This window comes from Balaenoptera ricei, chromosome 10 (genome assembly GCF_028023285.1).
Source record: "Balaenoptera ricei isolate mBalRic1 chromosome 10, mBalRic1.hap2, whole genome shotgun sequence".
NCBI lineage: Eukaryota > Metazoa > Chordata > Mammalia > Artiodactyla > Balaenopteridae > Balaenoptera > Balaenoptera ricei.
Window position 1 is genome coordinate 5,339,888 of NC_082648.1, and position 16,844 is coordinate 5,356,731.

Genomic DNA, 16,844 nt, shown 5'->3' on the forward strand with positions numbered 1-16,844 from the left:
AAGAGCCTGCAGCCAGTGGTGTGGAGGGAGCAGTATTATTATAAGGGTGAGCGAGTTGGTTAATTAATAAAAAATGAAGTTATTTGTTATGGCTTTTGTGGTGGTGGTGTTTTTTTTAAGAATTTTTTTTTAAAGATTCTTTGATGTGGACCATTTTTTTAAAGTCTTTATTGAATTTGTTACAATATTGCTTCTGTTTTATATTTTGGTTTTTTGGCCACGAGGCATGTGGGATCTTAGCTCCCGACCAGGGATCGAACCTGCACCCCCTGCAATGGAAGGCGAAGTCTTAGCCACTGGGCTCCCAGGGAAGTCCCTTTTGGGGTGTTCCTGGTGTTAGCCTAAAATGTATATTTTGTTGTGATTTCTCTCTTCATGCTAGATAAATATTCACCTTTGTACCTAATTTTATTTCATAATCTGGGGTACTTTTTTCTTAAAGAGGGTCCCTAAAATTGTATAAGCTTCTGACCCCACAAAGCCAGGATCTGCCCATATTAATAACACCACCTGCTTTTGACATTATGATATGGAAAAGTACTCTACATATGTTGCCCAGCTACGTGGAGAGGAGCTTCCGAGGGGTTTCTGAAAAGAGATAGGGGCCACTGAGAAGACAGATAAAATGGAAAAACTCAGCCTCATGAAAAGACAGTGGGCAATAAATGGAAGCAAGAAGAAAAGAATCAAAAGAGGCAGGTGGAGCTTCCCTGGTGGCGCAGTGGTTGAGAATCTGCCTGCCAATGCAGGGGACACGGGTTCGAGCCCTGGTCTGGGAAGATCCCACGTGCCGCGGAGCAGCTGGGCCCGTGAGCCACAACTACTGAGCCTGCGCGCCTAGAGCCTGTGCTCCGCAACAAGAGAGGCCGCGGCAGTGAGAGGCCCGTGCACCGCGATGAAGAATGGCCCCTGCTCGCCACAACTGGAGAAAGCCCTCGCACAGAAACGAAGACCCAACACAGCCAGAAATAAATAAATAAATAAATAAATAAATAAATATAAAAGAGGCAGGTGGAGTAAAGTCTGGGGTTGACAGCTGAGAAAACCAAGTTTGAAGTTGGTAAGGGAGACAGCCAGCAAAGCTCCTGAGAGCGTAGCAGGAAGGTGGCCCGGGGAATAGGGTTGACGAAGCCTATTCCAGGGGCCTCACCTGTTTCCCAACAAGCAGCCTCGCTCAGACCAGGCAGATGTGGTTCCTGATAGAAGACGACACATAGTCTCTGAGGAACTCGAGACAGGCCGACCAGAGCCCACTGTGCTGGGGGAAAACAAGGAGCAGGTTATGATGTGGGATCCATGTCAAAAGTCTGCCTCTTTCCCTCACGGCCTGTGGCTTCATCCCCCTAACTGAGGAAGACATCCTGGCTGGGAAGCCTCGGGCCTCTGTTAGGAAGGGAGAGAAAGAAGCTTCATGAAACATGAAGGTTCCTGAACTCATATGTGGAGCTGTCTTTTGGAATTCCCATCTGGCTTTCGCCTTGCACTTCCTTTCTGCAGATGAAACTGCAGGAGCCCCGGGGAGGCCAGAAGGGTCGGTGGCATCCACTGTGTCTGGGTGAGAGTCCCGGGCAGAACGCCTTCTCGGCTGGTCCTGGAGGGAGGTGGCTTTGCGGGCACTGCCATCTGCTGCTGTGCAGGGGACAGGGCAGAGGAGGAAGGGGAGCAGGAGGGGAGCCAGATGTGCAACAGGGCTGCGTGTGTAAGAAACATCTGCTTTGTTTTCCAGAACGCGTGGCTCGGCCTTGAAGGGTGGGCTCTGCTCTCTGGCGCCCTCTGCTGTGGCTGAGCAGAGCGGATACCCCCGTGGGTCGGGGCAGGAGTGGAAATTTGGACGTCGCTTACCTGGGCTGAAGGGGGTTAGGAGATCCGAGACACGGTTGCCCAGGGCCTGGGGTTGTAAAAGGTGAGTAGAACGGATCCGTGGAAGGTAAGCTCAGTCATCCACACTGAGCCATACGCTTCATTTGTGCCGTGCTGTTGGGAGCTGCAGAACTGTACTTGTCAGGAGAGGAGTGGACGAGGCCAACCTCATTCACTAGCAAGAAATGTATCTCAGAAAACACACACTGCAGGAAAAGGTACAGCCTTCAGCGGCACAGGAAATGCAAGAGAGTAAGGTTACAGGGGGCTGGGGAGAGCCTTCACCTCTCTTCCAGATTATCCGTGACAGATTCCTATAAGAGTTGAGAAGCTGCTGGATTCATATACCGTAGATTATAAATGGATGGAGAGGTGGGGGGAGAGTAACGTATTATTCTGGGGAGAGCATACTCCTAAAGCATAAAGGATTTGGACAAGGAGGTAAAATGTTGAGAAAAGATGGTGGGCATGAACCTCACAAACTAGAAAACCAACCTAAAACTTCAGCGTGTCCTTAAAGTAACCGACACCTCCTCTGGGGTGTGGCCCTCCCGGCAGCTTCCATTGTGACCAAGTTGTACGCTAGTCAGACTGACCTGCAGGGAACTGGGGCCAGGTCCCAAGGGAAGGGCCAGCGCACTGGTTCTGGTCAGCAGGTGGGTGGAGGTGTGTGAAAGGCGACGATAAATGATGTCTGGCCTTTGCTTCCAACTAGAAGATCTCCCCGCAGAGCTCGGGAGGCCGCTACCAATCAATGACGTGAGCTTTGCAAGAGGTGATCTCCGAACCATCCTGGGTTTGTCATTAATTCATGTATAAAATGGCAAGCCCCTCCTCCCATGCCCTCACACTTCCTGCCTCCCTTATCCTATTTCATATTTCTCATGATCGTCTGAAATGCTGTGCATTCATCAGCTCACTGTCTGACGTAACTGTCCCCAGAACCTAACTCGGCGCGGCGGGCTTTTGTCTTTTGTCCTCCGCTGTGTCTCTAGTCTGAGAACGATGCTTGGCACCCAGCAGGGGCGCCATAAACATCAGCAGGAAGCAAGAGAGAGGGAGCCCAAGACAAGGAGATGCATCTTTATAAAGAATGTTTCAATTTATTATTTTAAACCTGAACCTGCATAAAATGATGGCCAGTTGCATTTAGCTCAAAGCATCCCCATGACGTGAACTGGAGACAAGCCCAGGTCTGCACCTTTGCTCCTCACCATTGGGTCCAGAGGCCACAGCAATCAGCCGCGGAACTTAATTTGCATCCACTGAGGCTGTGACAGTGATGCAGAGGGTTTTCTCAGGGTGATGGTGGGAAGGGGGGTGGTGATCACTTATGATGGGGCTGAAACAGGGCCCGGACTGTGCTTCTCATGGCCTGCGGCCACCGAAATTCGGGGACGGTATCTGAGGGGGCACAGGGCAGGGCTCGAGGTGCCTGGGACTCTGGGCTGGAGAGACCCAATTCTTTCACCAGTGGATGCAAAAGCGGGTACCAATCCCCCAAAGGATACAGCTCAAAAGAGGACCTAAAAGAAACCCAAGCGTGAAGTTTCTGAGAAGCAGCATCATTCTCTTCCCTCCTGCGCCCATCCTCTGCCTCCTGTCGCTAATAATCTGTCCACACACACACACACACATACACACACACACACGCCCTTCTCAAGGGCCCCTGAGGCCAGATCCTGCGCAAGGACGGACACGACACCGTGCTGGTCTCGGCTGCTCACACGCTGGTGTGCTGGGACCCCGAGGACGCGCTGCTGCCCGGCTGGCTCCAGGCCGAGGGCACTAGGCTGGCTGCCGGGCTCCTCCCGCTGCGACGGCCGGGGCCCCGGCCCCTCCAGGCAGCTTCCTCCATCAGCCTGAGCTTCTCGTGCCCCTCTTTCAGGAAGGAGTCCACAAACAGGCTCTTCTCACTCTTGATCTGGTCACTGATGTCGGTGGGGATGTCAGGGATCATCCAATGCACAAGGACGCTCAGGAACATCACCAGGTTCTTTGAGGGCCAGAAGGGGGGTGGTGAGAGGACAGGCGGGGCGGGAGGGCTCCACTGCCCCGGGGCAGGCGGGGTGGGCAGGGGTGAGGGCACAGACCCCAGACCCGGGGAGGCAGGGGGCCTCTGGGTTCCTCTGGCTCCTCAGCCGACTAGCGGCTGATCTCAGCCAACGAGCATCACTGCCCCTTGGGGTCCCCGGGTGACAGTGGAGTAGGGACTGCACCTATCTCCCAGAGCCCCCCTCCCATGCACGGCCAGACAGTGTTAACTGGCTTCTTCCCCTCCGTCCCCTGCCCCCATGTGTCCTGTTCTTGCCTCCAGGATCCGGGCTCCAGAGCTTTCAAGAAAGCAGCCATAACGCCCAACGGCCCGTGCAGGGCTCTCCCTGAACCAACCGCCCCTCTCTTCTTCCCAACTGTCCCTCCGTCCCCATATCGGAGGTGGACCCTTGGTTTCTGCACTGACTTCTGACCTCAGCCAACCCCACGTTCTGGTCTCACCGCCTGCCTGGGCCCTGCCTCAAAGGGCCTGCATCGGTTCTGAGGTTTCGTGCACATCTGTAAGTGCCTTCCTTCCCCCCAGTAAGCCACCTCCCCTCCCTTCCTGGGAGCGTTTTCTATTTAAGTGGGTGAAGACGTGCTGGCAGTGCCGGCACCGCCCGCTAAAGGGCGGCTCCTCGTATGCTCCGGCTCCCAGGCCTTCCACACGCTGCCCCTCACCCTCCAGCTGTAGTTTCCTCTGCCTGCCCATCTTATGCTCGCACGCCCCCTCTCCTTAGACCTGGAGGACAGTGACAGCCCAAGAGATATCAGAGCCCTGCCATCTGTCTTCCATGCTCTGAACCCACCCCCAGCTCAACCTTGAACCCTGCGTGCTCCCAGGGCCCAGGGAAGACCTGGGAACCAAGGGCTGCTCCCAGAGGCTGCCGGGTGCCATAAGTGACCTGGAGCTGCTTGGTCAAGTCAGACACTGGCCTTTTAAACCAAGCCCTCTTGGGGAGTGAAAGTGACATGTGACACGTGGTAAAGTAAGGACGGGCTTCTGCAGGCGGGGCAGCCAAGGGACAGGTGACGATCGGGCACACATATCGCCTCATCTCTCCAGAGGAAGAATGCCTGCTTCCTTCTCCAAGTGAAAGACTAGCCTCCGGGGTGGGGGGGGGGGCTTCTTCACTTCCTGGGCTGGGGGCCGGGGGCAGGATACCTTAGAGCCCTCCAGGGACCTGCCTTCAGGGAATACAAAAGCCTGGGGGTAGGGGTGGCGATGGGAAAGGGATCTGGACTGGTGCCCCAGCCCTGCTCCAAGGCTAGCAGGACCCCAGTGGGAACGGTGGGCCTCGAGCCTGGAGAATCTCGGCGACGCAATTGTAGCTTCGGCTACTGTGGGAGATAGGAATCGTCAGCTCAGGTTTGCTATTCACCCGGGGCTGCCGGGGGGCTCTGGGGGCCTTTCCCACCAGGTGTCTCAGGGGCCGAAACAACACAATAAAGGAGGGGCGAGAGCTGGAAGAAAGGGTCAGAACTCAAGGCCTTTCTTGGGTGCGGAGACCAGGTGGGACGGTCTGTCTGCCTTCGAGGTGAGGCTCTGGTCTCCCATGCGGTTCCCCACTTTCTGGTCTTGGGTTTAACTGGGAATCAATCTCCACCCTGCACCTTACTCCACATTTGTCTTGTAACCTTACTCTACTTTATCCTCCTTCTGCAAATCCATCCGTTAATGAAAGCCCTCACCCAGGGAAGGGTCTCAGGGCTGCCTGCCGCACGTGAAGGCCCCTGAGTCACAGAGAGCCCTGAAAACCCGGAGACGGGGCCATCTGTACCCCTGCAGCCCGGATCCTGACCCGCTGTGCCTTATCTGAACAACTCACCTGGAAGATTATGACAAAAGCCAGACGGGCAGACAGAACGGACCAGTACTGCTTGGAAAACTCATATGGGTTCGGGGCCCAGGGCGGCTCCCGGTAATCCTTAAACCTGTCCAAAGAAAAAGGCCATGTGACGACTGGGAAGAGATGGAGGGAAGGAGCTACTTCTCTGGTGCAACCTCAAAGGTCAAAGCAGCAGGCAAACCCCTGGCTCTCAGACTTGGGGGGTTAGGAGGCAGAGGTGAGGAGTCCACGGCCCAGCCAACAACGTCCAAAAAAGGACCAAAGTCCACAAAAGCCAACATCAGCCTAGAAGTGGCTTTCTTACTCTCTCCAACATCCCCAGAAGCTTCCTCTGGATTCTCCTTCCAGAGGAGCCCAGCAATCATGAGAGGAACCCAGGACTATGAAGCCATCCTGGCTCCACTAGCCTGTGGGCTCTGAGGGGCGGGAGACCCCCGGACACCACGCACACTGCTCCGCAGCCCGGGGCTCAGTGAAGACACAGGTGCCGGCAGACGGTCAAGGGTGTCCTCCCCAGCCGGCTGCTCTGGGACCACGGCCATGAGAGGGGCCGGCTTCGCTTGATGGCTGATTCAGAGCAAGCTGAAGGCTGAGTGAATTTTGGGAGGAGGGCAGTGGTAAGACTCACGGTTGGGCAGTATCCCCTTTCACTAACCATCTTTATCACCTGCCCATGTGGTTTAAGAAATAAAACGTCAGTGCCTGACGTGAGCTCAGACCATGGAGAGGTCTAGGGCTTGTCCGAGCTGTTGCCTTTTCCCCCCATCTTGGGATGACTCATAGTTAAAAACGGCTTATTTTCTCAGACTCCCTTTTTTTTCTAAGCCTGGAAAAATAACAAGAGTTGGTACAGAAGAATTATGCCCCTTCACGGAACTGTTTTCTCCATGGAATTCAACAAATCTTCGATGCTCAGTAAAAGCAAAACAAGCCGGACTGAAGCAAGAGGTGGGGTGGCATCAGGCCACCAAGCGGGGTGCACGGCTGCTGAGGAAGGCAGGGAGGGAACTCTGTCTCAGGAGGGGCCCGGAAGGAAAACAAGCATAGCCTGAACGTGCAGTGTGCGTCCATCCCGAAGCAAGGAGCTTTTCTGGAGGTTTCCTCATTTCACAACAAGATCCTCAGGAAGGCATGGATATCCCTGTATAACCCAGGAGGAAACTCAGGCTCAGAGAAGTTCAATGATTGGCCAGCAAGGGGTGGAGTCAAGGTGAGAATCCAAGTCTGCCGGAATCTGGGCTTTTCTCCTATTGTCGGAAAGCTCCTGACTACCAGCTGCTGTTCGGGGTAGGGGATTCCGCAGCGGGTTCTCTCTGAACCTTCCTCTGTGCTGAATGAACCCGCTGCTCTAAAGGATCCTCACAGAAGCACAGTGGCTTTCGATGGCCCAAGAAGAGATAAGGGGAGAAGAGAAAAAAAACAGAGGAAGATGAAAAGAGATGCAGGGAAAAAGGCAGAAGAAGTCACAGTGGAAGAGTCAGCCGCAGAAAGAGGCAAGCGGAGAGGTGGGTACTAAGCCCTGGACTAGGGTTGGGCGAGAGGCCAGGAGCTGCCCCCTCCTCACCCGGCTCCTCTCTCCCAACAGCTGATCACAGCTGTTGCAGGCCTGGTTTGACATCCGGATGCAATGCAAAGCTAACTGCAACCCAGCTAAACACCACGGGGTTCATCCTCGCCATCGAAACACAGCCAGCTCCAGACCACGCCCGCTCATGGGAGAGAGGGAGGGTGTGGCCAAGGCAATAAGGACATTCGGGTGGGGAAAAAAACTCAGGCTCGCCCACCCTCCTGCTGTCCCCCCAAAACCCCATGGCAGAAGGGAATTTATCTTGCTTTTCTCAAGACCTCTGGAGGAGGGGTGATACACGCGCCCCCCCCCCCCTACTTTTCACCGCGAGGAAATCCCTCCCCAGGTCTAGCCCAATCCCTGCTGCTGCTGCAAAGTTCATTTCCCTTGTTTTCTAGCTCCATCGATGAGGGAACAGCTGCTCACTGACCTCAGTATGACAGCCATTGCTCACCCCTCTTTTTTATTTCCAGTCTGCAAAGAATCCATAAATAATCTAATCCTGGTCCCACTTCTGCTACTAACTCACTACAGCTTTTGGAAATGTCACTTTGCCCTCCCTGAGTGTCCAAAACATGTTCTGAATCTGGCAGGCACATCCATGTAATCAAGGATCTGGGAAAAGATTAACACACAGAAACGTCCAGAAAGCTCGACTTGCAATCCGTTTGTGCCAATGGACTAAGGGTGCTTTGTCAGTAACTACAGGGCAAGCTATGCCCAGAAAACAGCAACACGCAATTTAATGAATTATACATCTGTTCACATTTCTCTTTTCAAAGCTCACTTTTAAAAAAAACTGTGACCTGGAGTAAGCAATGTATTTTACATTAGTGCACACGTACATATGTATCACAGAAATAAAAATCACACACACACACTCATGCTTGCTGTGTGCTATGCACTGATATTTTCCTGTTCTCTGCTATCCTCTCCTATCCTCTCCTATCCTACTCTTTCAACTGCTGGTCATGACCCACTAAAGTGATTTCCTAATTCACTGATGAATTCATAGTTTGAAAAACACTGATTCCAGTAAGCCTCTGCCACCAGGTAGATGATTGCTTATTTACATTCCAATATAAGCTCAGATTTCAGAATTTAAAAAAAAAATTCATCCTAAGAAGTCAAGCGTATCAAATGTTTCTGAGTAATCAGAAGACACTAATTAAACAAAGAGATCATTAGTTTTAAGACTAGGAATGTCCAGAAAAGACAGGGTGGCTAGTGGACTTAACTGTGGCCAGCCTGGTGACAGCTGTCTGTCTATTTCGCTTCCAAGCCTAGAGCAGAGAACAACATTGGCAAAAGCACAGGCTTTGGAGTCAGCAGGTGAAGGCCTGATCCCACCCCCACTATTTCAGTTCTCCGTCCTCTAGACAGTTACCTAAAGATCTGATGGCCGGGATCCTTGTCCATAAAATGTGGACTTTCCATCTCACAAAGCTGTAACGAAGACCACTCAGCACACTACCAGACATATCAGAGGACTCAATAAATGGGAGCTGTTCTTTCTCCTTTAACCGAAGGCGACTTAAGAAATACGCGTCTTGGAGATTAACCAAGATGGCGGAGTAGAAGGACGTGCTGTCACTCCCTCTTGCGAGAGCACCAGAATCACAACTGACTGCTGGACCATCATTGACAGGAAGACCCTGGACTTCACCAAGGAGGATACCCCACGTCCAAGGACAGAGGAGAAGCCACAGTGAGACGGTAGGAGGGGCGCAATCAGAGTAAAATCAAACCCCGTAACTGCTGGGTGGGTGACTCACAGACTGGCGAACACTTATACCACAGAAGTCCACCCACTGGAGTAAAGGTTCTGAGCCCCACGTCAGGCTTCCCAACCTGGGGGTCAGGCAACGGGAGGAGGAATTCCTAGAGAATCAGACTTTGAAGCCTAGTGGGAATTGGATTGCAGGACTTTGACGGGACTGGGGGAAACAGAGACCCCACTCTTGGAGGGCACACACAAAGTAATGTGTGCATCAGGACCCAGGGGAAGGAGCAGTGAGCCTGGGGGAGACTGAACCAGACCTACCTGCTGGTGTTGGGGGGTCTCCTGCAGAGGCGAGTGGTGGCTCTGTTTCACCGTGGGGATAAGGACACTGGCAGCAGAGGTTCTGGGAAGTTCTCCTTGGCGTGAGCCCTCCCAGAGTCTGCCATTAACCCCACCAAAGAGCACGGGTAGGCTCCAGTGTTGGGTTGCCTCAGGCAAAACAGCCAACAGGGAGGGAACCCAGCCCCACCCATCAACAGTCAAGTGGATTAAGGTTTTACTGAGCTCTGACCGCCACAGCAACAGGGAGGGAACCCAGCCCCACCCATCAACAGTCAAGTGGATTAAGGTTTTACTGAGCTCTGACCGCCACAGCAACAGTCAGCTCTACCCACCACCAGAGCCTCCCATCAAGCCTCTTAGATAGCCTCAACCACCAGAGGGCAGACAACAGAAGCAAGAAAAACTATAATCCTGCAGCCTGTGGACCAAAAACCACAGTTACAGAAAGATAGAGAAGATGAAAAGGCAGAGGGCTATGTACCAGATGAAGGAACAAGAAAAATCCCCAGAAAAACAACTAAATGAAGTGGAGATAGGCAACCTTCCAGAAAAAGAATTCAGAATAATGATAGTGAAGATGATCCAGGACCTCGGAATAAGAATGGAGGCAAAGATTGAGAAGATGCAAGAAATGATTAACAAAGACCTAGAAGAATTAAAGAACAAACAAACAGAGATGACCAATACAATAACTGAAATGAAAACTACACTAGAAGGAATCAATAGCAGAATAACTGAGGCAGAAGAACGGATAAGTGACCTGGAAGACAGAATGATGGAATTCACTGCTGCGGAACAGACTAAAGAAAAAAGAATGAAAAGAAATGAAGACAGCCTAAGAGACCTCTGGGATAACATTAAACGCAACAACATTCGCATTATAGGGGTCCCAGAAGGAGAAGAGAGAGAGAAAGGACCAGAGAAAATATTTGAAGAGATTATAGTCGAAAACTTCCCTAACATGGGAAAGGAAATAGCCACCCAAGTCCAGGAAGCGCAGAGAGTCCCATACAGGATAAACCCAAGGAGAAACACGCCGAGACACATAGTAATCAAAGTGGCAAAAATTAAAGACAAAGAAAAGTTATTGAAAGCAGCAAGGGAAAAACGACAAATAACATACAAGGGAACTCCCATAAGGTTAACAGCTGATTTCTCAGCAGAAACTCTGCAAGCCAGAAGGGAGTGGCATGATATACTTAAAGTGATGAAAGGGAAGAACCTACAACCAAGATTACTCTACCCGGCAAGGATCTCATTTAGATTTGATGGAGAAATCAAAAGCTTTACAGACAAGCAAAAGCTAAGAGAATTCAGCACCACCAAACCAGCTCTACAACAAATGCTAAAGGAACTTCTCTAAGTGGGAAACACAAGAGAAGAAAAGGACCTACAAAAACAAACACAAAACAATTAAGAAAATGGTCATAGGAACATACATATCGATAATTACCTTAAACGTGAATGGATTAAATGCCCCAACCAAAAGACATAGACTGGCTGAATGGATACAAAAACAAGACCCATATATATGCTGTCTACAAGAGACCCACTTTAGACCTAGGGACACATACAGACTGAAAGTGAGGGGATGGAAAAAGATATTCCATGCAAATGGAAATCAAAAGAAAGCTGGAGTAGCTATACTCATATCAGATAAAATAGACTTTAAATTAAAGAATGTTACAAGAGACAAGGAAGGACACTACATAATGATCCAGGGATCAATCCAAGAAGAAGATATAACAATTATAAATATATATGCACCCAACATAGGAGCACCTCAATACATAAGGCAACTGCTAACAGCTATAAAAGAGGAAATCGACAGTAACACAATAATAGTGGGGGACTTTAACACCTCACTTACACCAATGGACAGATCATCCAAAATGAAAATAAATAAGGAAATAGAAGCTTTAAATGACACAATAGACCAGATAGATTTAATTGATATATATCGGACATTCCATCCAAAAACAGCAGATTACACGTTCTTCTCAAGTGCGCACGGAACATTCTCCAAGATAGATCACATCTTGGGTCACAAATCAAGCCTCAGTAAATTTAAGAAAATTGAAATCATATCAAGCATCTTTTCTGACCACAACGCTATGAGATTAGAAATGAATTACAGGGAAAAAAACGTAAAAAGGACAAACACATGGAGGCTAAACAATACGTTACTAAATAACCAAGAGATCACTGAAGAAATCAAAGAGGAAATCAAAAAATACCTAGAGACAAATGACAATGAAAACACGACGACCCAAAACTTATGGGATGCAGCAAAAGCAGTTCTAAGAGGGAAGTTTATAGCTATACAAGCCTACCTAAAGAAACAAGAAAAAGCTCAAGTAAACAATCTAACCTTACACTTAAAGAAACTAGAGAAAGAAGAACAAACAAAACCCAAAGTTAGCAGAAGGAAAGAAATCATAAAGATCAGAGCAGAAATAAATGAAATAGAAACAAAGAAAACAATAGCAAAGATCAATAAAACTAAAAGTTGGTTCTTTGAGAAGATAAACAAAATTGATAAACCATTAGCCAGACTCATCAAGAAAAAGAGGGAGAGGACTCAAATCAATAAAATCAGAAATGAAAAAGGAGAAGTTACAACAGACACTGCAGAAATACAAAGCATCCTAAGAGACTACTACAAGCAACTTTATGCCAATAAAATGGACAACCTGGAAGAAATGGACAAATTCTTAGAAAGGTATAACCTTCCAAGACTGAACCAGGAAGAAATAGAAAATATGAACAGACCAATCACAAGTAATGAAATTGAAACTGTGATTAAAAATCTTCCAACAAACAAAAGTCCAGGACCAGATGGCTTCACAGGTGAATTCTATCAAACATTTAGAGAAGAGCTAACACCCATCCTTCTCAAACTCTTCCAAAAAATTGCAGAGGAAGGAACACTCCCAAACTCATTCTATGAGGCCACCATCACCCTGATACCAAAACCAGACAAAGACACTACAAAAAAAGAAAATTACAGACCAATATCACTGATGAATATAGATGCAAAAATCCTCAACAAAATACTAGCAAACAGAATCCAACAACACATTAAAAGGATCATACACCACGATCAAGTGGGATTTATCCCAGGGATGCAAGGATTCTTCAATATACGCAAATCAATCAATGTGATACACCATATTAACAAATTGAAGAATAAAAACCATATGATCATCTCAATAGATGCAGAAAAAGCTTTTGACAAAATTCAACACCCATTTCTGATAAAAACTCTCCAGAAAGTGGGCATAGAGGGAACCTACCTCAACATAATAAAGGCCATATATGACAAACCCACAGCAAACATCATTCTCAATGGTGAAAAACTGAAAGCATTTCCTCTAAGATCAGGAACGAGACAAGGATGTCCACTCTCACCACTATTATTCAACATAGTTTTGGAAGTCCTAGCCACGGCAATCAGAGAAGAAAAAGAAATAAAAGGAATACAAATTGGAAAAGAAGAAGTAAAACTGTCACTGTTTGCGGATGACATGATACTATACATAGAGAATCCTAAAACTGCCACCAGAAAACTGCTAGAGCTAATTAATGAATATGGTAAAGTTGCAGGATACAAAATTAATGCACAGAAATCTCTTGCATTCCTATACACTAATGATGAAAAATCTGAAAGAGAAATTATGGAAACACTCCCATTTACCATTGCAACAAAAAGAATAAAATACCTAGGAATAAACCTACCTAGGGAGACAAAAGACCTGTATGCAGAAAACTATAAGACACTGATGAAAGAAATTAAAGATGATACCAACAGATGGAGAGATATACCATGTTCTTGGATTGGAAGAATCAACATTGTGAAAATGAGTATACTACCCAAAGCAATCTACAGATTCAATGCAATCCCTATCAAATTACCAATGGCATTTTTTACGGAGCTAGAACAAATCATCTTAAAATTTGTATGGAGACACAAAAGACCCCGAATAGGCAAAGCAGTCTTGAGGCAAAAAAATGGAGCTGGAGGAATCAGACTCCCTGACTTCAGACTATACTACAAAGCTACAGTAATCAAGACAATATGGTACTGGCACAAAAACAGAAACATAGATCAATGGAACAAGATAGAAAGCCCAGAGATTAACCCACACACCTATGGTCAACTAATCTATGACAAAGGAGGCAAAGATATACAATGGAGAAAAGACAGTCTCTTCAATAAGTGGTGCTGGGAAAACTGGACAGCTACATGTAAAAGAATGAAATTAGAATACTCCCTAACACCATACACAAAAATAAACTCAAAATGGATTAGAGACCTAAATATAAGAGTGGACACTATAAAACTCTTAGAGGAAAACATAGGAAGAACACTCTTTGACATAAATCACAGCAAGATCTTTTTTGATCCACCTCCTAGAGTAATGGAAATAAAAACAAAAATAAACAAATGGGACCTAATGAAACTTCAAAGCTTTTGCACAGCAAAGGAAACCATAAACAAGACGAAAAGACAACCCTCAGAATGGGAGAAAATATTTGCAAATGAATCAACGGACAAAGGATTAATCTCCAAAATATATAAACAGCTCATTCAGCTCAATATCAAAGAAACAAACACCCCAATCCAAAAATGGGCAGAAGACCTAAATAGACATTTCTCCAAAGAAGACATACAGATGGCCACGAAGCACATGAAAAGATGCTCAACATCACTAATTATTAGAGAAATGCAAATCAAAACTACAATGAGGTATCACCTCACTCCTGTTAGAATGGGCATCATCAGAAAATCTACAAACAACAAATGCTGGAGAGGGTGTGGTGAAAAGGGAACCCTCTTGCACTGTTGGTGGGAATGTAAATTGATACAGCCACTATGGAGAACAATATGGAGGTTCCTTAAAAAACTAAAAATAGAATTACCATATGACCCAGCAATCCCACTACTGGGCATATACCCAGAGAAAACCGTAATTCAAAAAGACACATGCACCCGAATGTTCATTGCAGCACTATTTACAATAGCCAGGTCATGGAAGCAACCTAAATGCCCATCAACAGACGAATGGATAAAGAAGATGTGGTACATATATACAATGGAATATTACTCAGCCATAAAAAGGAACGAAATTGAGTCATTTGTTGAGACGTGGATGGATCTAGAGACTGTCATACAGAGTGAAGTAAGTCAGAAAGAGAAAAACAAATATCGTATATTAATGCATGTATGCGGAACCTAGAAAAATGGTACAGATGAGCCAGTTTGCAGGGCAGAAGTTGAGACACAGATGTAGAGAATGGACATATGGACACCAAGGGGGGAAAACTGCGGTGGGGTGGGGATGGTGGTGTGCTGAATTGGGCGATTGGGATTGACATGTATACACTGATGTGTATAAAACTGATGCCTAATAAGAACCTGCAGTATAAAAAAACAAACAAAACAACTAATACTAAACTTTCATTGGGTTATTTGTATGGAAACATGTTAATATAAATGTTTCAGACATTACATGAAATTTCTAAAAATCTTATATTTGTATTTGTATGGAAATATGTATGGAAATATGTTAATATAAATGTTTCAGACATTACATGAAATTTCTAAAAATCATATTTGTATTTGTATGGAAATATGTATGGAAATATGTTAATATAAATGTTTCAGACATTACATGAAATTTCTAAAAATCTTATATTTGTACTTGTATGGAAATATGTATGGAAATATGTTAATATAAATGTTTCAGACATTACATGAAATTTCTAAAAATCTTATATGTTCTGGTATAATGTTATAAGTAATAATCCTATTTATTACTTTAAAATGTATATCTCAGAAATAACTAATTTTCTTGTCAACTGCATTATTATGAACTGTCATCAAATCTTTAACCGTGGTCATTTTTAAGTCTTTTGTCATTTACAGACAGTTCTGGGTGTACTCTGATGATTTTGCAAATATGTTCCTATAAAAGGGTTTCATCTTCAAGAAATACATGGAAAAGACTCTGACAAGTACAGGTTTCTGGTAACGGACTGTACTGCTGAACTGAATGAATAAGCATTTTCAGAACTCTAATGAAAAACTGATGAACTCATAAAAGTGCTAACAAAAGATCAAGATGAAAAAAAAAAAAAATTAATTACATGGGACTGAGTGAACTGATGAGGATGAGTATAATTTTTGTGACTTTCTGTCTGAATTTAAAAAAAAAAAAAAAAAAATTCCACAAGGACTCAGAGGCAAAGAATATACAAATCAATTTTCACTGCAAAGTAAAGGAGCTGTTACAGTGGAGGATTACTGAACTGAATGTCAATACTATGACATAGTATGAGTGTGTTTCATGTTTGGTAATTGCAATCATTGTTGCTTTTGTTGTGGTCATCCATGTACAATGCTTGGTGTCAGTCGATTTATCTCTTGTAAAAATAAAATACAGTGTGTGTGTGTGTGAAAAAAAAAAAAAAAAAAAAAAGAACAATAACATAGATATGTTTCTAGCATAATCAGGATGTTCAGAAATATAATGCATTGTTATTATATTAAATAAAGTAAAAATTAAACATTATAGATAATTAAATACAAATAAACACTACTATACAATAAAAGTAAAAAAAAAAAAAAAAAAAAAAAAGAAATACGCGTCTTCTGTTCAAAGACGATGAAGCGTACACATCCCTGCTCCCAGTTCCCCTGGCTTTCCAGGAGGATTTCTGAGCACTCAAGCTCGGATGCTCCGATTTCCCATGATGCTGAGATGAATCAAAAAGAGAAAGCCAATGCCCAACTGCAGGGGGCTTCTCTCAGGCTCTAGGTCCAGGTAAATGGCGCAAAGCAGGCAAGCCTCAGGCTGATGGGAAGGAGAACTTCTGCTCCATTCCCATCAGCTCAAATGCTTCCCAAAGCACACCCTTTCCCCTGGTGTTGAGAGCTCTGGCTCTCCTGGGTGGCCAAGCGGTGGGGGAACCCCACATCTGCTTACTTCCTGCATCTGCTGGCTGGGATTGAAGCTCAGGGATATAATTTTAGGAACGGTTCCCAGATCTCACCCTCATCCCTTCAGTCTTCCTTTATTTTCTTTGAGCCTTAACATTGAGTTTGAGAGTTCCCTGTAGTCTTGTAATAAGGAGAGTCTTCCAATAAAGAAATGACTAGAGTGTCTAAAAAGCATGTCTGCACTGGAGTGGCTGGGCCACTAATTGTAGGAACCCGAGAAAGTTATTCCACATCCCTGGACCTCAGTGTTCTAATTCACATGGAGCCAACAAAACGTGCATCACCATGCCGAGTGTATAGCAGGTGCACACGCGAGAGCCCTCTCAGCCCACCATGAGCAAATGAGCGCACGCGCGTGTGTGTACGTGTGTGTGTGTGCACTGAATGTTAAAGGGAAACACAGTGAGCAGTAAAGAAGACAGCACACGTGAGTGTAATTTCTGGAGGCAGAAATGGACACAACGG

At 46.3% G+C, this 16,844-nt stretch overlaps 1 protein-coding gene across 2 annotated transcripts in view; it reads right to left on the minus strand.

Annotated features, from left to right (window-relative positions):
* Positions 1–2,943: 2,943 nt before the first annotated feature.
* ANO2 (anoctamin 2) overlaps positions 2,944–16,844 on the minus strand; it is a 361,403-nt gene continuing 347,502 nt past the window's right edge. For both annotated transcript variants that reach the window (XM_059935146.1, XM_059935145.1), the window contains 2 exons: positions 5,724–5,829; positions 2,944–3,856 (listed from right to left, as the gene is read on the minus strand). In XM_059935146.1, coding sequence (XP_059791129.1) covers positions 3,584–3,856; positions 5,724–5,829 — 379 coding nt within the window. In that variant the 3' untranslated portion in view covers positions 2,944–3,583. The remainder of the gene's footprint in view (positions 3,857–5,723; positions 5,830–16,844) is intronic.